General features: G+C 38.7%; 1 protein-coding gene across 1 annotated transcript in view; it reads right to left on the reverse strand.

Annotated features, from left to right (window-relative positions):
• LOC139713063 (mucosa-associated lymphoid tissue lymphoma translocation protein 1-like) overlaps nt 1-19,895 on the reverse strand; it is a 42,807-nt gene continuing 22,912 nt past the window's right edge. The window contains exons 2-13 of the mRNA XM_071624825.1: nt 17,528-17,795; nt 16,510-16,736; nt 14,778-15,039; nt 13,994-14,146; nt 12,694-12,900; nt 11,899-12,076; nt 10,724-10,798; nt 8,943-9,064; nt 5,022-5,171; nt 4,199-4,392; nt 2,584-2,652; nt 1-869 (exon numbers count right to left, since the gene is read on the reverse strand). Of these exons, the coding sequence (XP_071480926.1) occupies nt 672-869; nt 2,584-2,652; nt 4,199-4,392; nt 5,022-5,171; nt 8,943-9,064; nt 10,724-10,798; nt 11,899-12,076; nt 12,694-12,900; nt 13,994-14,146; nt 14,778-15,039; nt 16,510-16,736; nt 17,528-17,795 (2,103 nt within the window). The 3' untranslated portion in view covers nt 1-671. The remainder of the gene's footprint in view (nt 870-2,583; nt 2,653-4,198; nt 4,393-5,021; nt 5,172-8,942; nt 9,065-10,723; nt 10,799-11,898; nt 12,077-12,693; nt 12,901-13,993; nt 14,147-14,777; nt 15,040-16,509; nt 16,737-17,527; nt 17,796-19,895) is intronic.

The following is a 19,895-nucleotide window of genomic DNA, read 5'->3' on the forward strand; positions in this document are numbered from 1 at the left end:
CTCATCTTTTGGCCTCTATGTTACACCTGGTCACATCTAATACTTTCATGTTCTTACTGCCAATTTTGTACACACAAAAAAAGAAAGATATGATTTAAACGTTCACCCGTAGAGGACAGGCTGATTTTCCTACAACACTCATTTTCCATAGACACTTACCCGAGTATACTCGGGTTTACTCAGGACTCGTCCTAAACGGGTCAATATCAGATCTATACCACGTATTTTGGCCTACTTATAAAATGGTACTGCTACGGGAACTATTATCTTTTCCTTTCATTACTTTCCTGCTTGATATCTGTACTCTGATGTGGGTGACATTACCTACTGACCTAACGAGGACAAGCTGATTTCGTTATTATGGGCATTTCCCATAGGCACCTGCCAGAGTACACTCGGGACTTGTCTTCTACTGTTAACAACTGCAAAGGGCAAATGCCCAGAACACGAGTAGACAATTTTTTTTCCCACCTTACTCATACTATTTAATGACCATCATTTCTCCTGAGAATGAAGTGTTGGGATAGGGAGGTTAGGGACAAGAATTGATTGGTGAGAGCCACAGAATGGGGGTCGACTTTGGGAGATTGGGTTACTGGTGGTTCCATGATGGTGTTGGGGGTTTACAGTATTTAAAGGGAAATAGAGGTGAATGTTTGGGCGATGGGGACTCAAGAAAGGAGGGAGTTTGAAGCGGACTCTGGATATGAAGAGGATTCTGAATATGACGTGGAGTCTGGATATCCTTCGGTATCCAATAGCCACACTTCGGAGATGAGCGGTTTATCGATAGTGATGGAGTGCTCCTCGGTGTACTTCTGACCTTGGAGGTTGGTGGAAGTGAGGATGAGCCTGAAGGTCAGGTCACGCTGTGAGAAGTAAAGATGAAGAAGGGGAAAATAAAGAGCATGTGATGGATCAGAATTTACTGGAGAAATTCCACTCTCAGAATTCACATGAGAATAATCGGTGCTCCAGTGAATGCCCTTTTTAAAGTCTCTGTATATATATATATATATATATAACATAACATAAGTACCGGTACCTAACCATTTGAGGTCACAAATATGATGTTCAAACTTTAGAATAGTGCTTTATAATGTGATGAATAATGTATCAATTGTTAATTTGCTTGTTTTACATAGTTTGTCAGGGAATTTTATGACCTCATGGAAGCTTAATTCACAGAAAACGGAACATTACCATTTCATTATGTACCTCTACAATGACACCAGCACTCCAACCACTTTTGATCTACCAAAGCCACTATCCTTCCAACAACTTTCCCTCAACAGATATCCTTAGCACTCCTACCACTTTTATTCTACCAAGCACTCCTACCACTTTTATTCTACCAAGCACTCCTACCACTTTTATTCTACCGAGCACTCCTACCACTTTTCCTCTATGAATACCACCAGCACTTGAACTACTGTAAAAGTGGATATTTTCGCGCGACTAATTTTTCGCGCTTGGCCCGGTGAGAAGAGTTTTGCGTGTTTTTAATTCCGCGGAATCAAGGCAGTAAGTACAAGAACATATGGCAAGCAAAAATATTTGCGTGCTTTTATTTTCGCGCTAGTTTCAGGTTGCGCGAAATGCACGAAAATTACAACACTGCGAAAATTTCCACTTTTACAGTACTTTTCCTCTACCTGTACCACCAGCACTCCTACCTTTTTTCTTCTCCAAACACGACTACTATCTCTACCACTTCCCCTCTTCCAAATACAGCTGGTACTCCTACTGCATCTTTTATACCGATACCCTTGCTTTCCCCTAGTCACATCTCCCATCAACACTTGAAGAGTTTGTTTGCAAAAACCGATAAGTCCATTTTTGAAGATTTTGAAGTACTGTTCCTGTCATAAAGTACAAAATAATACCTTTCAAATGATGTATTGGTCACTACATATAAAGGTACATTTTTGAAGTTATGGTCACAAGAAGCAAACATTTTCTTATCATTCTCTTTATTTTTCTTGACCTTTAAACGCAAATATCTCCATTTGGCAAATATGGACTTATCGGTTTTTGCAAACAAACTCTTCACTTGCATCAATCTCACCAACTAGAAATAAACACATTCCATTGGTACTCTCACATTGGTACATATTGAATGCCCCCTTAACAACAACAACAACAACAAATAATATACAAACATTATGCTTCATTGGTGAGCATAAATGAAACAAAAACGTCACACTACTGGATATGCTTAAACAGTATATTGTTGCTGGAGCGACAAGACCTCGTATCTACAAAATGTCAAATGTTCGGGAGAGCAAAAAAACATGGCAGTCAAAGAACTGTATGAAATGGGATAGCCTTTCCTTTGACAGGCTTCATTTTTGGGGTAAGACATCTAGGCTTTGGACAGGACATCACTTACATGATAACTGATTAACTGACCATTAATCCAAGTCATTTTCACTAAAATTTGAGATACGAGGTCTTGTCACTCCAGCGATGATATGATAGAAAAATCCTATTGTCATGGTAATATTAAAGTTTTTTTGTCGCAAAAAGCTGAATGTTTCTGTCTAAGCAGAGTCCTCCCTGATTGCCTCGTTCTGGACTCACCTCAAGTTTCTGCACATTTTGCACCTTGGTGACGCGGCACCGCACATCACAAACCCTGCCGTCAATCTCCTGGAGAACAATGAGATTGAATTGATAATATCAGTAAACTTTACAGCTCTGTATGAAGAAAGGTACCACTCATCCTTACTGGCTGACACTGCACTAATAAGACAACTCTTTATGCAACCTCTTGGTCTTTCCTTCAATCTGTGATAAAAATGTAACACACTGCATTTCATTCATTAAAGAGTATGGCACAATGTGCCTGGTTGATACCATTTGCAGACTATTATGAGTCACCTGGGGTGCACGAGGGGTCGGCATATTTTGCCCATTTTCATGTGTGGGTATAGGCAGGCGGACTACTTCACCGGGTTAAACACCCTGCTCTTTGTGATGAATGAGTGAAGTGGAATCTTTTACGTGTGCGAGTCATGGCTATTAAACTCACACACGGGACCTCCATTTAATGCCCTATCCGAGGGACAGAGTATTTGCCTATTACTAGAAGAGGCGGAATGCTTAAACAAACGACATTCCTCAGTGAGACTCGGGAATCAAACCCGAATCCTTTGGATGAGGAGGCAGATGCGCTACCAACTGAGCCAAATCACCGCCCTTACAAACCGCACTACACTGAAATGTGCACACTTGAAAGATGATACATGTAGTGAATGTAAAACTTCATCAATAAACAAACATAAAACATTCAATAGATGTTCCTTTTAAAAAAACAACAATGGTGGCTTTATATTTTGATGTCGTCATCAACACAAATAAATATAATATGCACCATGTCCTTGGAAATCCAAGTGGCAATTTAAAAACTCTTCCTATACGTAGGCTAAAATGCTTTATTTCAGGAATGACAACTGTCATTCCACTGTAAGATCATTCACATGCTATTAAAGCAATCATTACATTTCATGTCCTGTTGTGTGACTGTACCACTGGACTACTCCTCAATGTGGAACTGGTTCTCTTTTATACACGTAATTCCTCCAAATTGCAGTAAAACTCCAGCTGGAAATGACACCCAGTAACTAGTCTTCCACAAAACTTACACCAAAGTGCCCCTCACTCCTCACTTTTGCTACATAAAAGTGAAATATTCTTTTTAGAGATTCTTCAATTACTCAGTGTTTAGAAAACAACAAAATATGGAATGGACAGGGACCAAAAAAGAATTTGATATCTGTCAAAGTCTGACCATGCATCGTGACATTGAGATTCATTCCACAAAAACTGTCATTTTCAGAAACTAACATCATGTTTCCCAGCAACCTACCCCTGAGAAAGCTGCAATCATTGCATGAACTTCAAATACAACAGCAGTTCTTTTAACAACAAAACTGGGCATTATGACTGCTTTATTACTGCCCAGCAATTGCTGTGGAATCTATAGTGGGTTAAAATTGTTGTACAGTGCTTTGAGAAACAAACCCACCTCAAGGCCCTCATCCATTTCAAAGAGGTGATCTTAACCCGTTGAGGATGAGTCCCAAGTACACTTAGGGAAGTGTCTACGGGAAATGCGTGTTGTAGCAAAAATCAGCCTATCCGTATAACAGGTTAAAACACATGTATGTGTGAGAATTTTATTAAGTGTTTGTACCATTTTTCTGAATTCTTCGTCCACTTTGATGTCCAGCTGAAGAGGGAAATGCCCGAGCTTTGCATCGCACTTGACCGGGCACATGTGGTCAAGCACCATGGTGACGATGTGCATGACGTTTGAAAATTGCGACTCGTACTGGATCAGTACAATGCTGCCGAATTTACTCTCCACTCTCATGTCCTGGGGAAGCTCTGCAGAGAATTCCATGACAAGAAACATGTATATTTCTCTTCAATAGACATACTGTAAAAGTGGAAATTTTTTGTGGTGTGGAAATTTTTTTTTTCTTTTCACGTGACTGGAAAACAGTGTAAAAATAAAAAGCATGCAAATATTCTTATTTGTTAGACATAACACCATTTAAAGGTTAGATTCAAGGAATCAAGACATTCAAAATTCATCTTACTTGGCCGAGCATGAAAAAATGTCCAGTTTTACAGTACACAAACGGAATTATGAAGACTATTGCAAATATCTCAAATTGACTAGAATGGTGTTAACTCGTTTGTGATCAAACTCTTCATATTTAAACTGTGGGTATAATTTTATCAATGTTGGTGTACACTATAATTTCACTTCACTACACTTGAGTTTGCTCTCATAAGCACTAATCTCTTCCCACCTTCCTGCATTTATGCTGATACCATCATAATACAAGTACCTTTACTCAATATTTACTTTAACCATCCCAAGTGACATGCTGTAAGGTGCAGATTCATATAAGACTTTATAACAGTAATCTTCGAACCAATCCAATGAACGTCTCGTTAAATACTTGAAACTGAAATAGAATCCAAACTGAGGAGTTTAGAGAACATACTGTGTGCATTCTCCCAAGCAATCTGCCGCGAGTTGAACTCCGTCGTGCGTCCAGTGTACGAGATGACGTCCATCAGGGTGCGGCCTTCGTTCAAGTCACCCATCAGTGCCGGGAACTGCCTGTTGCCTGCGTCTTTGTCCTTCTTGACATCTGAAGATGGATAACAACAGTGCCTTCACATCATCTCTCGCTCAGTGCTATTTGGGTTAATGGAATTTTCTGGTTGGCCAAAGGACTTCATTTTGGAAGCTGGGTCCATGTCATAAATTGCGACCCGCTACAACAAAAGGATCCGAAAGTCGAGGGAGGTCAATTTTCCGAAAACGGCATATTCCCTTACTCTTCCGCTTTACTTTCACACATGTATATAACATGATTCATTAAATTACTCAGCTGCAGAGATAATGATGATTTTATGTGACCATGTCCAGTGGTATGCGAAATTAGCGTTTCGAGAAAACCGCCTCTGCGATGCTCAATCAAGCTTTAATGCCAGCGGTCTATGCAAGACCAATCAGTAACCAGGATGCCATGTACTGACCAATAAAGATCACTCCCTTGTTGCTTGGGGTGGAGCCTATCTGCGGCACTAAATCAAAATCTTTGGACATGTTTCAAACTCGGAAAATCATGGCCAAGAAAAACGCTAATTTCTTGCCTTTCCTTTGATCATTTAGCATCGAAATTTCGGCAGATGATACATAGACGAAACACTAGACTACAACATTATTTTTTTTTTTTTATTTTTTTTTTTTGTAATATTCTTTTATTTGAGTTTCATTCAATGTGAAATCCATATTAACAATAAAATTAATACGTCCATCAACAAAAAAAAAAAGAAAGCAGCTGCATTCTTCTTTCTTGTGCTGCTAAATCATTTTTCAAACATACAGTACAATATATTTGATTCTTTTTACCAAATCATACCCTGTTTTTATAAAAGAAATGACATAAAAATCTGCATAATTCTCAGAAAAAGCTATTTTGATCAGCCTAATCAAGCCAATCCGAATGTGCCTTATCATTCACACACCGACTAAGAGATGTGTGCTACTCAATCACTTTTTCACTTAACTTCCTTCTTTTTTGTTTCTTTTTTTTTGGCAGAGCACACACTATATACATAAATATATCAGATAAAGTATAACTCTTAAAAGGGAAAAAAAAATCTTGATCAACTTGATCAGATTGCTCAATATCCACTTCATTATATAAATTCTCTTACACTCTCTTGAGAATACAGCAGTTCCTAAAACATATTTAAAAAAGCATTCTTTACTTAACCGAACAAAACTCATCATTTTTTTTTCTATCTAACCTATCAACCACCCCTCCCCCCCCCCCGTACAGCACAAAATAACCATATGTGTATATCATCAAAACAAATCATATTCCTGCCTGACCCCTTAACCATTATTCTACCATTGCCTAACTACATCTACCTAACCCTAACCATCCCCACCTATTTCCCCGCTAACCATTACTCTACTCTAACCTAACTACATCTACCTATGACCCTAACCATCCCCACCTATTTTCCCACTAACATACCCCCACCCCCGTAGCCTTCCCTCAACACACACACACACACACCCATATATGCACTAGACATCAACCAAAACAACAACAACATACCCACCAGTGCGCACTCACAAACACCAACATTTGCACGCCAAGTCACACTGCATATTTGTGGTATCTTGGTTACCTGTTTCTTTGACAGTTAAACACACACCAAATTAAAACCGAAGCTAACTAAACATTTTACATGGGGGAAAAAAAAAGTGACCACCATAATGCTGATACATATACCGATTCCTAAACATTAAAACGGCTAAAACCTAAACTGACCATACATCTGACTCTATGAAAGTTTCAACTGCTCCCATTTTTGCAAATGAAAACCGAGCTTACCTGCTTTAACCGCAACGTTCTTTTCCTCCTCTATAAAATCCAAAACAAATTTCTTTATCTTTTCCCTCTTGGGTAACTTATTTTGTTCTCTTGACCGAAATATTACAATTTTCATCAAAATTATCAAGGCATTCACGCATTTGATTCTATTTGAACTACCTCGTAAACCTAAAAAGATATCTCTCCATTCTAATTCTTCTAACTCAACTAAATCATAAAACTCAATAAGAAACTGCCATATCGGCTTTACTTTCACACAATCAAAAAATATATGTGAATAAGTTTCCCTTTCCAATTGACAAAAAGAACAAAGATTATCATTCACAAAACCAAACTTAAACAAATGTTCCCTTGTATATATCACCCCGTGTAACAACTTAAACTGAAATTCCCTATGTTTACTAAGTAAAGTCGTGCTTCTAGGTCTAAGAAATAAATGTCTAATTTCCTTATCACTACAATCATACTTCACTTCACCATATCTTATTTCCAGAGTATACAATTCTTGTAAAGCTGTAACAAAATACTCATACACTATTTTTGACTTAATATTTTGAAATTCTAATATCTTACCAAAAATCTTCACCTGTATATCATAATTTAATACATCAATTTGCTGAAACCTTACACTCCCTGTGGACTCTTTCCACTTTTCTGGAAAAACATTATAAATATCATTTATCTTAAATATACCATTTTCCATAATACCTAAATTTCGAAAATACCCAACGGGTTTAATAAAACCTCCTTGTAAAATATGATGTACATTATAAACACCCTTTTCATATAAATCACAATCAAAAATACTCTTCCCTTTTATACATACTTTTCTATTATTAAATATAACTGGATTCATCACTTCATCTTCAAAATTCCTACATTTATCCATTTCCTGCCATACCTTAACCATTTCTAAATAAAAAGGTGGAACTGGATTTGTCAATGTCAATCTAGACCATTCATAGTCACATAAAAATAAGAACCTTCCTCCTACTGATCGAAAACTAAAATCAAAATACATTTTCCACCCAGATTTCTTCTCACCATACAATAAACGTTTCAACCACATAATACGTTGCGTTTTAACAAACAGCTTAAAATTTATCATTCGCAGTCCCCCATTAACATAATCTTGATACATAATATTCCTTTTTACCCGGTCTTTACCATTCCACAAAAATTCAAAAACCATCTTATCCAATTCAGGAAATATCCATTGAGGAACAACTATGAGTGATGAAACATAATTTAACCTTGATAATGCATAAGTTTTCAACAAATGAATTTTTCCCATGAGTGTTAAATCACGCTGTTTCCACCATCCTAACAACTTTTTTATTCTACTTAATATTTCTTTAAAATTGATCTCATTCTTCCCCCTCACATCTCTTACAAAATTCACCCCCAAAATTTTAACTGCATCCACATATTTTCCAGATACAGATAATACAGGTTTATCTGTATCCTTACCCATCCACAAAAAATTAAATTTTTCTTTATTTACAATTAAACCGCTTATTTTCCCGAATTCATCAAAAATATACTGTAACCTATTTAAAGATTTTATGTCCTTTATAAACAACGAAATATCATCCGCATATAAAATTTGCTTTATTTCATTTCCCCCAAAACATATTCCTCTTACAGTTATGCCAAAAACAGAAATCTGATGGTTTCCACCAATTTTGATGATCAAACTCAATTTTCTCGGCTCAGCCGTCAGCGACTTTGGGATCCTTTTGTCATGGAGGGTTACAATTGCTCTTAATACTAAATACACACACACACACACACACACACACACACACACCATACACAGACACACACACACCACAAAAATGGACTCTGGAAGAGTGAAGCTAAAAAGAAGCACTAAATTCCTCATGCAATGGGTCTATCTCAGTGTCATGATTCCCTCTCTGGAGAAAGGAGAGGTTTAGTTACATTAAATAGATAGTGGTATCAAGGTACTGGAGGCAGGCTACGGTTGCCATGGTGACAACAAACCTTCTAAGATCTTGTACAGCAAGATGAAGACATTTTCGATCTCATGGATGCGCTTGACAAGGTAGTGTGTGAAGACGGCGTAGCCAGCACTCTTGACTTCATAGGCTTCTGAGTTTGTTTGGCTGTTTGAAAATGGAGTTTCGTAAAAGTAATTATGCCATGTGGTACCTTGTGAGCTACCATCTAGACTGTGTATATAAAAAAAAGTAATCCAATTTCAGAGGGCCACCATTTCATCATTGTCTACTATGAAGACTACAATGCTGGTTGTGAGGAAAGGAGAACTCTTCTTCTTTCCATTGATACCTAATCGTGTTGGCAAATGCCGTGCATAGGGCCTACCTGAGCACATTAACTTTTAAGACAATGATGACAAATTGCATTTTTTCCAAGTTTGAGTGTTATCATGGAGGAACATTGAATGTCTCACTGAAATGGATGAGATCTGTCAATGAATGTGGTAAAATAAACAGGCCAACCTCCATGATTGCAGGATGGTGTTTAGGGTTTCTTCTAACCTTCCATGGTCCATAACCTTTAACATGGCCACCTGTCCAAGACTTTGGTCACTCCGAGGAGGTACTAGGCAAAGCGGCTTTGCCTAGTACCTCCTTGGTCACTCCCACAAAGGCCTACCCACAGAGTCCATTTTTCTCTGTTCATATTCAACAGTATTCACGTACATGTAGTCTAGCTGTCAACATAACCTGTCTTGAATATGAACAGAGAAAAATGGATTGTGTGGGTTGGCCTTTGTTGGAGTGATCAGGTTTTTGGAAATGTGGCCATATTGAAGATTATGGACCAACTTTTTGTTACAACCGACAGTTGCGTTCTCCATAGTGGACAATTATGAAATGGCAGCATTCTGGATATTTCCCTTTTTTTTTTAGTACGCACTGTACATTTGAAAAACATCAGTGGATTGACAGCAATGCAATACAACAGAAAAACTATGTCCATTAGGATAAATGACAATGTCAAGCTTCACACACATACATACACATCGAAAAAAAAAGAAGAAAATATCATAAATCATTACTAGTGAACTTTTCTTTGATTAAAAGATATGGCAACAGTGGTATATAATATGACCAAAGTGGCAGTCCTACCTTCTGAAATATTAATGCCATTTCTTGATTATTAGCAAACATATCTTGAAAGGAACATGACATCTGTTTTAGCAATCAGGAGGTTGCTGGTTTGAGTCCATCTGAGTATGAATGCCCAAGATTATCATCATGGCTACTACTAAAGCACTGAATAATCAGGTTCTTATCTGCATCAATGTTGGGCAATTTGTCAATCAGTTGCCATAAAAAGATTGACAGATCTACTTCTCAAAGAAATGAAAAGTATGCAAGTAATAAGTCAGGGCTTGACATCAGCAGTGGCCCGGGACCACTGAAAATTGATGTTGGGCCACCAAATTTCCAAAAAGCTTATCTTTTGGTGGCCAGATCAGGCAACTAAAATTCAGAATGAAACTCTACATATCCTTTTTTTTCCCCACGTTACAAGAGTACTACATTTCCTTTCCAGGCCACCAAAATTTCATAGTCAAAGATTTAGTGGCCAAAACAGGCCACCTGAGAAAAATGTTAGTGTTGAGCCCTGAATAAATGGTTCCTTTCTGGATAAAGAGAAAAAAGGAGGCAAAGGATATTGACAGAATAAAGAATACCATGTGAACTGGAAGAAGTTGAGCGCAATGGCATTGCTCTGGTTATACAGAAAGACACAACCTTTTCTTCACGACGGTCCTGCACAAGGATACTTACGCAGCATAGCCAAACACAGTGTTTCCTTTTACGATGGGGTGATACTTTTTAGTTGGTCCCTGCGCATTCTCATTCCTATGAAAAAGAAAGAAAAACAGGGGCATTCCACTCACTACACATGAAGCATAAACAAGGTAAAATTGCATTTTAAGAGAGCAATACAGTACAAGAGTGTGACGTCATAGTCATTCATTACCATGGAAACTGGCTCTAAATAATGTCATCTGGCCCGAATGTCTATGAAGACTATTGTTTCTAACCATGCTCGCACTTGGTTCCAACCCCAGCTATAACAAAAGACTGTGACACCATCACTTTGGTACTCTATATCTTTTGACTTTTTCAAGACACACTAGCTGCGTTCAGACGAGGACAGTTGCGGTCGGAATAACTTCGGAGGAAGGGTCGGAGGAAGCTTGGTCGGAGTAACTTCGGAGGAAAGGTTGGAGTAGTGCCCATCTGAACAAGGTCGTGGTAACTTCCTCCGGTTGGAGGAACTTACCATGATCTCTTCCTCCGACCAAGATACTCCTGAATTTTCTCAGGAGTATCTCGCTACCATGACTAGACGGTCGGAGTAAATTGCCCGTGTGGACAAGAACTTGGAGTATCTCTGAACTTACATACCTTACGACCTACGTAAAACTTCCGGGAGCAAATTGCAATGTTGACATTTTGTGAGTACATGTGCCCGTGTGGTGCAATTCTAACCTAGTCGATTGCGACGAAGAAGCTAGCGCTCAGAAATTTCCATCAACGGGAATGGAGAAAACAAATGCCACTGGTAAAAAACAATTGTATGGTCAACGTGCACGGCACTACCACTTCCGGAAGTTACACCGACCCTCCACGGTGATCCCCGGGAAGGCCGTGGTAAATTGGTCTCAGTTTCTTCCCATGACTGTCGTGTAGACACAGGGTCGTGATAAGATAAGTATAAATTTGAATTTTAATTGCTGCGCCATAAAATTTTACTCCGACTAGAAATACGTCTGAACATGGCTACTGTAGATTAATTTGTAACTACAACATGTGAACAATCCTAAAAATTGCATTTCAAACATCTGCTGTCGTAAAAAGAAAAGTTGAACAAAATATAATTTTAAGCATGGCACACATCTCCATTTCCTATTTGAATAATAAACAAGAGACCCCGGGCGGTAGTGTGGACTCACAACTTTCTGCAGATGTCGAGTAGGATGCAGTTGAGGGCAGTGTCCCTGCTCTGCATCTTGTCCTGTACCTCCTGGGCACACAGACACTCCTCTGGTAGGTGACCGCTGGCTGCGTCCGAGGGCACCATGTACGTCTGACCGTCATGTTCAAAGCCGTGTCCGCTGAAGTAGAAGAGACCTGGAAAAATGGGGTTTGGGTGTGGAGACTTTTGAAATTTGCCTATTTGTTCTTCATGCTCATCATGTAGTAGTAAGATATGTTGACAAATCAGCTATTTATCATTACAATGACACATCAGTTGGTTTTGCAATTCATTGTTTATCTTACAGTAATAATTTATTCAATTCAAAGTTTTAAAGGGAATGGCTCGTACTGATCAGTGGGAATCAGTGGGAATGCTGGGGGATGATTGTTCCAATCCTTGTGGGATTCATTTAAGAGTACATTATGTATCTATTGTTGTGTGAAAATTAATTGCTTCAGAATGGTCTCTTGTTCAAGTAATGTGCAGTTTAATGTTTCAAGGTCAGCATGCCTGTACAGTGATGGGGCGATCGTTAATGATCGCCCCGTCACTGTACAGGCATTGTACAGGCTCCACAACTTTTTGGAGGAGCTAAGACTAGCAAAAGTAAAATGAATGCAAAAGTTTTTGTCTACGCAATGTATACAATGCCAGGAGCAATTTGTGATAGTTTTCGTGCCACGAACAGGCTGTCAGCTTCAAGTAGCAAAAGATACATGCTGCCAATGTTTCTGATTTCACAGCACAGTCAAGAGATCTGGACTCTCACCATAGACTCCGTTGTTGAGGAGGGTGCAGAAGATATCAAGGGCTTTCCGCATTTCGGCCAGACTGAGGTTCAGCAACGACACCACCTTGAAGTCCATCTCACAGGTCAGCTTCAAGGCCAGTTTGTGCATGTCGCTGCCCGGGGCAACCAGCTGGACAGCTGACCGGTAGTCCTCGTTGGCAATGAGTAATGCCACCTTGTCTGAGGCTGGGTGAAGAGGAATACACGTAGGAGAGGGAGAAAATTTAATTTTGAAGAGAACGTCCACTGCTACATTAACATTGCCAGTCAAGGGACTCGCATGTTTATATCTTTGCTGCATGAAAGTATGACTGAATGTACAACATATACCTGAAACATTCACAAAAATATGAATTTCGTTCACATGATGCCCATCACTGATACCAGAACTCATAGATAACTTGATAAGATCCAGAAATGTATTTGGCCCTATTCCATGACTATGCTGAGTATTTGTGCAAAACCTCCCTGGTAATAGTGTGCAAATAATGCTACATGCTACACTGTATACTCACTAGAAGTGATTCAGCACTCATAGGGTTCAATCCTAACTATAAGCTTGTTGTTAACTGTGTTCACATGGGCGCACTAACTATGATGCTTCGTGAGGGTACCATTATCATTGACCTAACCACAATATTTCTTGTGGCTACAATCATCATGCTAACTTTAAGTAACCACAAGATAGTTCATTTTGGTCCTTATCTCAAATATAGATGTCGTCCGGCACCGCTATCATTGATGCTGGCTAAGTTAATATGTTGAGGACGGGTTGATTTTGCTACAACATGCATTTCCCATTGACACCTGCCTGAGTATATTCGGGACTCGTCCTCAATGGGTTAAAAGTAAGTTGAAGTCAGGTTAATCCTGTGGGAATCTTAATTACGATACATAGCATGCTGTGTTGGCACAATGAGTGGGCTGATTTATGCATTGCAGCTCTTCTAGTCTCATGGTCTCATTTTTTTTTTCATTTTACTGTGCAACTTTTTGTGGGTTTTGTGATGGAGAGTTGCCTACTGTAAAAGTGGAAATTTTTGCGGTGTTGAAATTTTCACGCATTTCGCGCAACCAGAACCTAGCGCGAAAATAAAATCACGCGAATATTCTTGCATGCCATATGATCCAGTAGTTGATGTCTTGATTCCGCGGAATTAAAAACCCGCGAAACTCTTCTCACCCGCCCAAGCGCGAAAAATTAGTAGAAGCGCGAAAAGATCAACTTTTACAGTATCACGTTTTAGGGTCACTGAACTTGTTCTCTTCCTCACTTTACCTGTAAACGTCCTCTGATGTACAACACTGGGGACATGAAGGGTCGCCCTCTCCGAGTCCTCAGACTGATTGTTTTCAGCTATCACTCGACAGAAGTACACCCCAGCATCAGACATTTGTATTCGGTCAAAGCACAGCTGATGGGACGTTTCCTCTTTGGGTGAAACACAATAGTAAGCATAAGTTAAAATAAGATAAGATAATAGCCACATTAAACTTACCATATTTCCAAGAAAATACTGTAAGGCTACATCTGCTCTCTATCTTGGGAAATCACAACTGACCAGATTAAAGACACATTTAAAAACTATTCCCTGCATCTTACACATGTTTATCAAAGAATTGTATTTGTGGGTTTTTAGAATGCAATTGAGTTAATTGTATATTCAGTGCAATAAAACAAAGAAACAAAACTTCATGATGCAGGAATATTTTAATGGATCTATGGTTCCACTTGAATGATTTGACACAATTAATCATGTGTTACGACCTCAAAAAGTCAAAACTATGTCAGAGCAAGTAGAAGGCTTGACATACTGAAACTCATAAAAAATACCTAGTAATTTGTAGAATTCAAAATATGGACTTTGTCACAAACCAAACAGTTGTATAAATAATATGGCCAGGAACTCTTTGTGCAAGTCAGGCATCTTTTCAAGTAGTTGATTTTTTTTCTTCCCTCAGATATAGCCTGAGGTGACTTAATATTCTCAAGGGATATTGAAAAAAATATTGGGGTTGTATAACATCTTGACATGTGATGTACACTGCAGTTTTTCTGATACCTTCGAGGATCTGATCGTTCTTGAACCACTGGTAGAAGAGCTTTGAAGAGGGGCAGCTGGCCACGCACTCAAACTTTTGGTCCATCCCCGGCACGCACACCACGCTGCAGGGGTTCCGCAGAATCTCGATGCGGCAGCGCCTCTTCACGGTCTCGGCCACGGTTGCCACGGAAACGGTGACCTCGCTGCTCCAGTCCTCACCGACAGAGTTATAGGCGTGACAGATGTAACGCCCCATGTCACTCGAGTTTGCCTGGGCAAACTGCAATCAGAAAGATGCCACACAAGAGTTTGAGAATAAAAGATAATACCATTTTGGGTGGTTACACGGCATTATGTCTGATTTGACACATAGGCAGCATAATACAAGTTTGGTCAATTTGGTGATTTGCTTCGTCAGACTATTGTATCACCTAAAATCTTTGTAAGCAGATATCATAACAAATTGTCACTTGTTGGACATTTTCTCGTATCGCTGATTTTGCCAATTGCGACAGTCTAGTACTTATTACCTCCTCTTTCACAAAACAGATAAGAATAAAAGACAACTAAACAAGTGAAAATATTTGTGTTGAATGTTTTTACTCTGTGATTCCCTGTGCTGTACATGAAATCGGAAATACTGTACAAGTGTGTAGATGCCAACATCACAACATTTTAAACTGCAATGGCCCATGCAGCATGCTAGACCTACAATGTGGTTTACTACTTGCATGAGATTCAGTATTGGCACGGCTTGATTTTTTTGTGTGTTTTAAATGACTTTCCATGCATTGTTGCTTTTGCATGTGTTTTTATATTTGTGTGTGTTGTTATTTTTGTGGTTGAAAAGTGATTTGCAAAATTTGCAAAAATAAAACCAGTGGGAAAATCTCCCCTTCATCAAATTATACGGTAATACCATGTATAACGTTGTTTACAACCTTCTTGCCATTATCACTGGATAAAGATAGTAATGATTATGATAATGATGAAGATGAAAACGATGACAATGAAGAAGAGGATGATGAGCACTGTTTTTATCAGAAATAATGTGGTACTCATAATTTTTATCCTGAAGTTAGGTCTCAACCAAAACTAAACAATTCCTTATAGTGACTACATTTTAGGGCATGTGCAACATAACAAGCCTTTTTTTGGCTTTCTATGCACATATTTTCTGATCATCTTATGCACACAGAACTTTGATATTGAGCTCATGCTCTTTATGTACCCATTGTTTATTTATCTGATTTCCTACACTTTTTTTAATAATCTACCTTGTTCCTTTAGTGTTTTCATTGTTTTATATCTATACTTTCGTAATTGCTCATATTTACTGAATATGCCATTTACTTTGCGAGTCTGATTTTTTTCTTTAAAAAAAAAAAAATTTGCAGCAATGGATGGGGAATTGTACATGTGCACATTGCATTCATGCCAGGATCATAGTTTGCACACAGTATTTGTGCATTGTTAAATTTGGAAACAGTCCCTTACTCGCAAAATTAAAAAAAAAAAAAAAAGAGAGAGAGAAAAAAAGAAAAACCCTGCAAATACAGTATACATACATGTACATATGGTGTAAATAGTACACATTGTTTCATATATCATGAACTCAAAATAAAGACTGAACTGAATTGAAAAATTATCAATACAATTTTTCTAGCACAGCATTATAGAAAAAAAAAATCATGATTACGCTATTGCTTTTACAATCAGTAAATTTTGCCCTTCCCTATAACATGCTCACCTCAAGCATGTAGGAGGTGAATCCCTTGATTGGATTCTTGGTGCTTATGCCGCTCTTGGGGTCTAGCTCGATACGGTACCACTGGTAGTTGGGCTTTGGACACCCACTGGCCCTGCAGGACATGGCCAGTTCCCGGCCCAAAGTGACCTCTATCCTGGCCTCTGGCTGCTCAACAATGATTGGCTTGGCATGTATCTGATTCTGAAGGCCGGGAGAGCTTGGAAGTGCTGTTTTGAAAGTAACGAGACAGCCACAACAAATTCTACATTGAACTGTTCAGCAGTATGGGGTTACAAGACATTGTACATGTATCTCAACTGGTAGACATTAAAAACCTCCTAACGCAATTTTGAGTATCAACAATACTGATTTGATTTTTAAACATGGTCCACAGTACACAGTCCACACAGCTGAAGAATCTCAACTCGAGTCAACCATTATTGATGAGCATGAGTTTCGATGCAAGTATTTGCTGACTGGTGCTATTCGTGGCTTTAGAATGTACCCTGATAGGCTGCAAGTGAAGATGATCTATGACTCTGTCTACTTCCACTTCGTCCAATAGCCATCTAGTCTCAAACTACACGGTCTAATCCTGCTTCATCTACACCCAGTTTGTCTGAAGACCTTAATAGTTCAATTGCCACTTAGCCTCATTACCAGCTGGTCTACTTCCAGATGGGCTATGCCCATTTCGTCTAAAACCCCCAGTTTATTATATAGACAAAATGGAAAAAATCCAAGGAGTCAAAGTTGCAATTTGACCATCTGGTCACTAGACGAAATGATAATTAGCCAAACTGGACATTAGACCAAGTGATCAAGGATTTGACCAAATGGGCATTAGACCAAATTAATAGCAGACCAAATGAGTTTAGCCGTAGTGGTGTTAGACGAACTGGGAAGTAGACCATCTGATATAAGACCAAGTGGCAATAAACCCAAATGAATAGGGGCACTCATGAATCCTCATGGTATCGGGTCTGTATAAAGGGTAAAGGAGGTGGGAGCGACTTACAGGCTGTCTCGGGGCTGACTGGAACTTGGAGAACAGTGAGGTAGGCCCACTCGGTGAAGACATAATTCTGCCCACCCTGAGGCAGGTGGTAGACCTTGCAGCAGTAGCCGCCAGACTGGTCGTGGGAGACCTGTGGGAGATCCAAGATGGCGTCCGCAGCACCGTCCACCTCTTCGTAGATGATGTCTCCATTGGGATGCCGTGTGTATGCTCGGTACCATTGATACCTTGTATTCAAAAGGTAGAGAGATGGAAATTTAAGCAGTCTCTGTCAATTTACTGAAAAAAGCTGGGTTTTTTTTTCTTTCAGTTGAATTATAACCTTTCACCACCAAACCCACATAATTCTTCCTTTTTTCCTCAAAGACTGCGTGCATTGTCAGCATCAACAACCCGGGAAATATACAACAGCTGGGGCAATATACAACAGCCTGGGCAATATCAACAACAGTCGGGGCAATATACAACAGCTGGGGCAATATCCAACAGCCTGGGCAATATTAACCCATATCGGGCCGACGAACCTGTGTAAACAAACACCCAAGTGGCCCAGCATCGTTCGCCCACACACGCCGACAAACAGACAACTCTCCAAACAATCGCTCTTCATTAGCAAACAATGAAAAAAACATAGACAAGTTATATATCATTTGAAAGAAGAAAAGAATCTCTTTAATATGATATATAACATGCTGCCATTTAATGCATAGTACAGTCATAGTACTCAGCGGAAGTGATTGACGTTGTTCATACGTCATTTTATTCACTACGGGATATTCCGTATGTGGCCCCTGCAGCGTTCGGACGAACTACGGAATATCCCGTAGATGGCCCGATATGGGTTAACAACAGCCGGGGCAATATACAACAGCCAGAGCAATATACATGTACAACAGCCTAAAACTGAAAGCCAGACACAGCATGGATGATGGACCTGGGATCTTATCTAAGATACAGGAACAGAACATTGATTTCCTAATATAGGTCCTTTTAGAATTCTCCCTAATCCAGATGACTTCCAACGATGTAAAACAGGCCATATTTCCCTTCCACAAAGTTGTCACAGATGGTCAACCATGAGACAAATATTACAGAAAATCAAGATTTCAATTTGGATGCAATTATAAGCTTGCAGTAGGTAGGTATTAATAAATGATATCTTAAAATGCCACAGTAAGATGCTTCAATATATTAAAAAAAAAAAAAAGTTAGTTTGAATTTCAAAAAACTCTACAACTATGAAATTTTGACTGGAGGCACAGTCTGAAGTGGAGATTTTTTTTTTTTTGATTACGAGTAAGAAGATTGTGGTGATGGGCCACAACTGAGCTCACATTAAACTTAAACTTTGCTTTGTTTGTCACTGAGAAGATAATTATGCTTGCATGCTTTCTTTACTGATTACTGATGTTTTTCAGGTAACTCTCAATAAACAATTCTTTTTTGTTCCCTTATGCCATTGTATCAAAGTAAACTTTATGTGAGAGTTCTACACGGTAACACTGTAATAGGTTGTTTAATTACTCCATGATCACACCAATGAAATAGCTTGGCAAAGTTTTGGCTTGTTACATGGACACATACATAAAGAGGTTTCAAGAATGTTGCTTACCCAGTTTTATCTGCACTTCTACTATTGTAGACTCATCCAAGAGTCTTTAATTTTGATTTAGTCTTAATTTCAATTTCAGTTTAGATCTTTATTCTAAATTCATTTTTGTAATTTCACTTTTTTTAATCATTACTGTTATTTCTTTTTTTATTGTTTATTTTAATTCATTCGTTCGTCCGTTCGTTTGTTCGTCCGTTCGTTCGTTCATTCATTCATTTATTAATTCATTCATTTATTTATCTTTCTATTTATTTATTCATTTATTTATTCATTTATAAATTTTACTTATTTTGCTGCTTACATTTTCCTGCCTGGGAGTCCTAAATATTGAACAATGGTACTCACAGTCTGATTTTCACATATATGTCTTGAAATGATTCTCTTCTGGTATTCACACTTGGTTATCTTGAGCAAAAAAAAAATGATAATATTTATTACCATACTAGAAACTCAAACAGTTTTGCTACATATTACTTTATGTTTGAACCTCTGGACTTTGCACACTATAGGTTTTCTTTCATGGGTCAAGTTTACACAGGAAACAGATTGCAACAATTTATCAAGGACAGCCAGTCAGAGACAGGCATAGAAACTTCCTCCTACAATGCATTTAGATGCATTGGGAATCTCTTAGTTAACCCGTTGAGGACGGACTGATTTTGCTACAAAATGCATTTCCCATAGACACCTGCCCGAGTATACTAGGGACTCGTCCTCAACGGGTTAATGTTCATTCACCCTGTGAGCCTGTGTATG

This window comes from Diadema antillarum, unplaced genomic scaffold (assembly GCF_040938485.1).
Source record: "Diadema antillarum isolate AM-2024a unplaced genomic scaffold, OU_Dant_1.0 seq00001901_RagTag, whole genome shotgun sequence".
NCBI lineage: Eukaryota > Metazoa > Echinodermata > Echinoidea > Diadematoida > Diadematidae > Diadema > Diadema antillarum.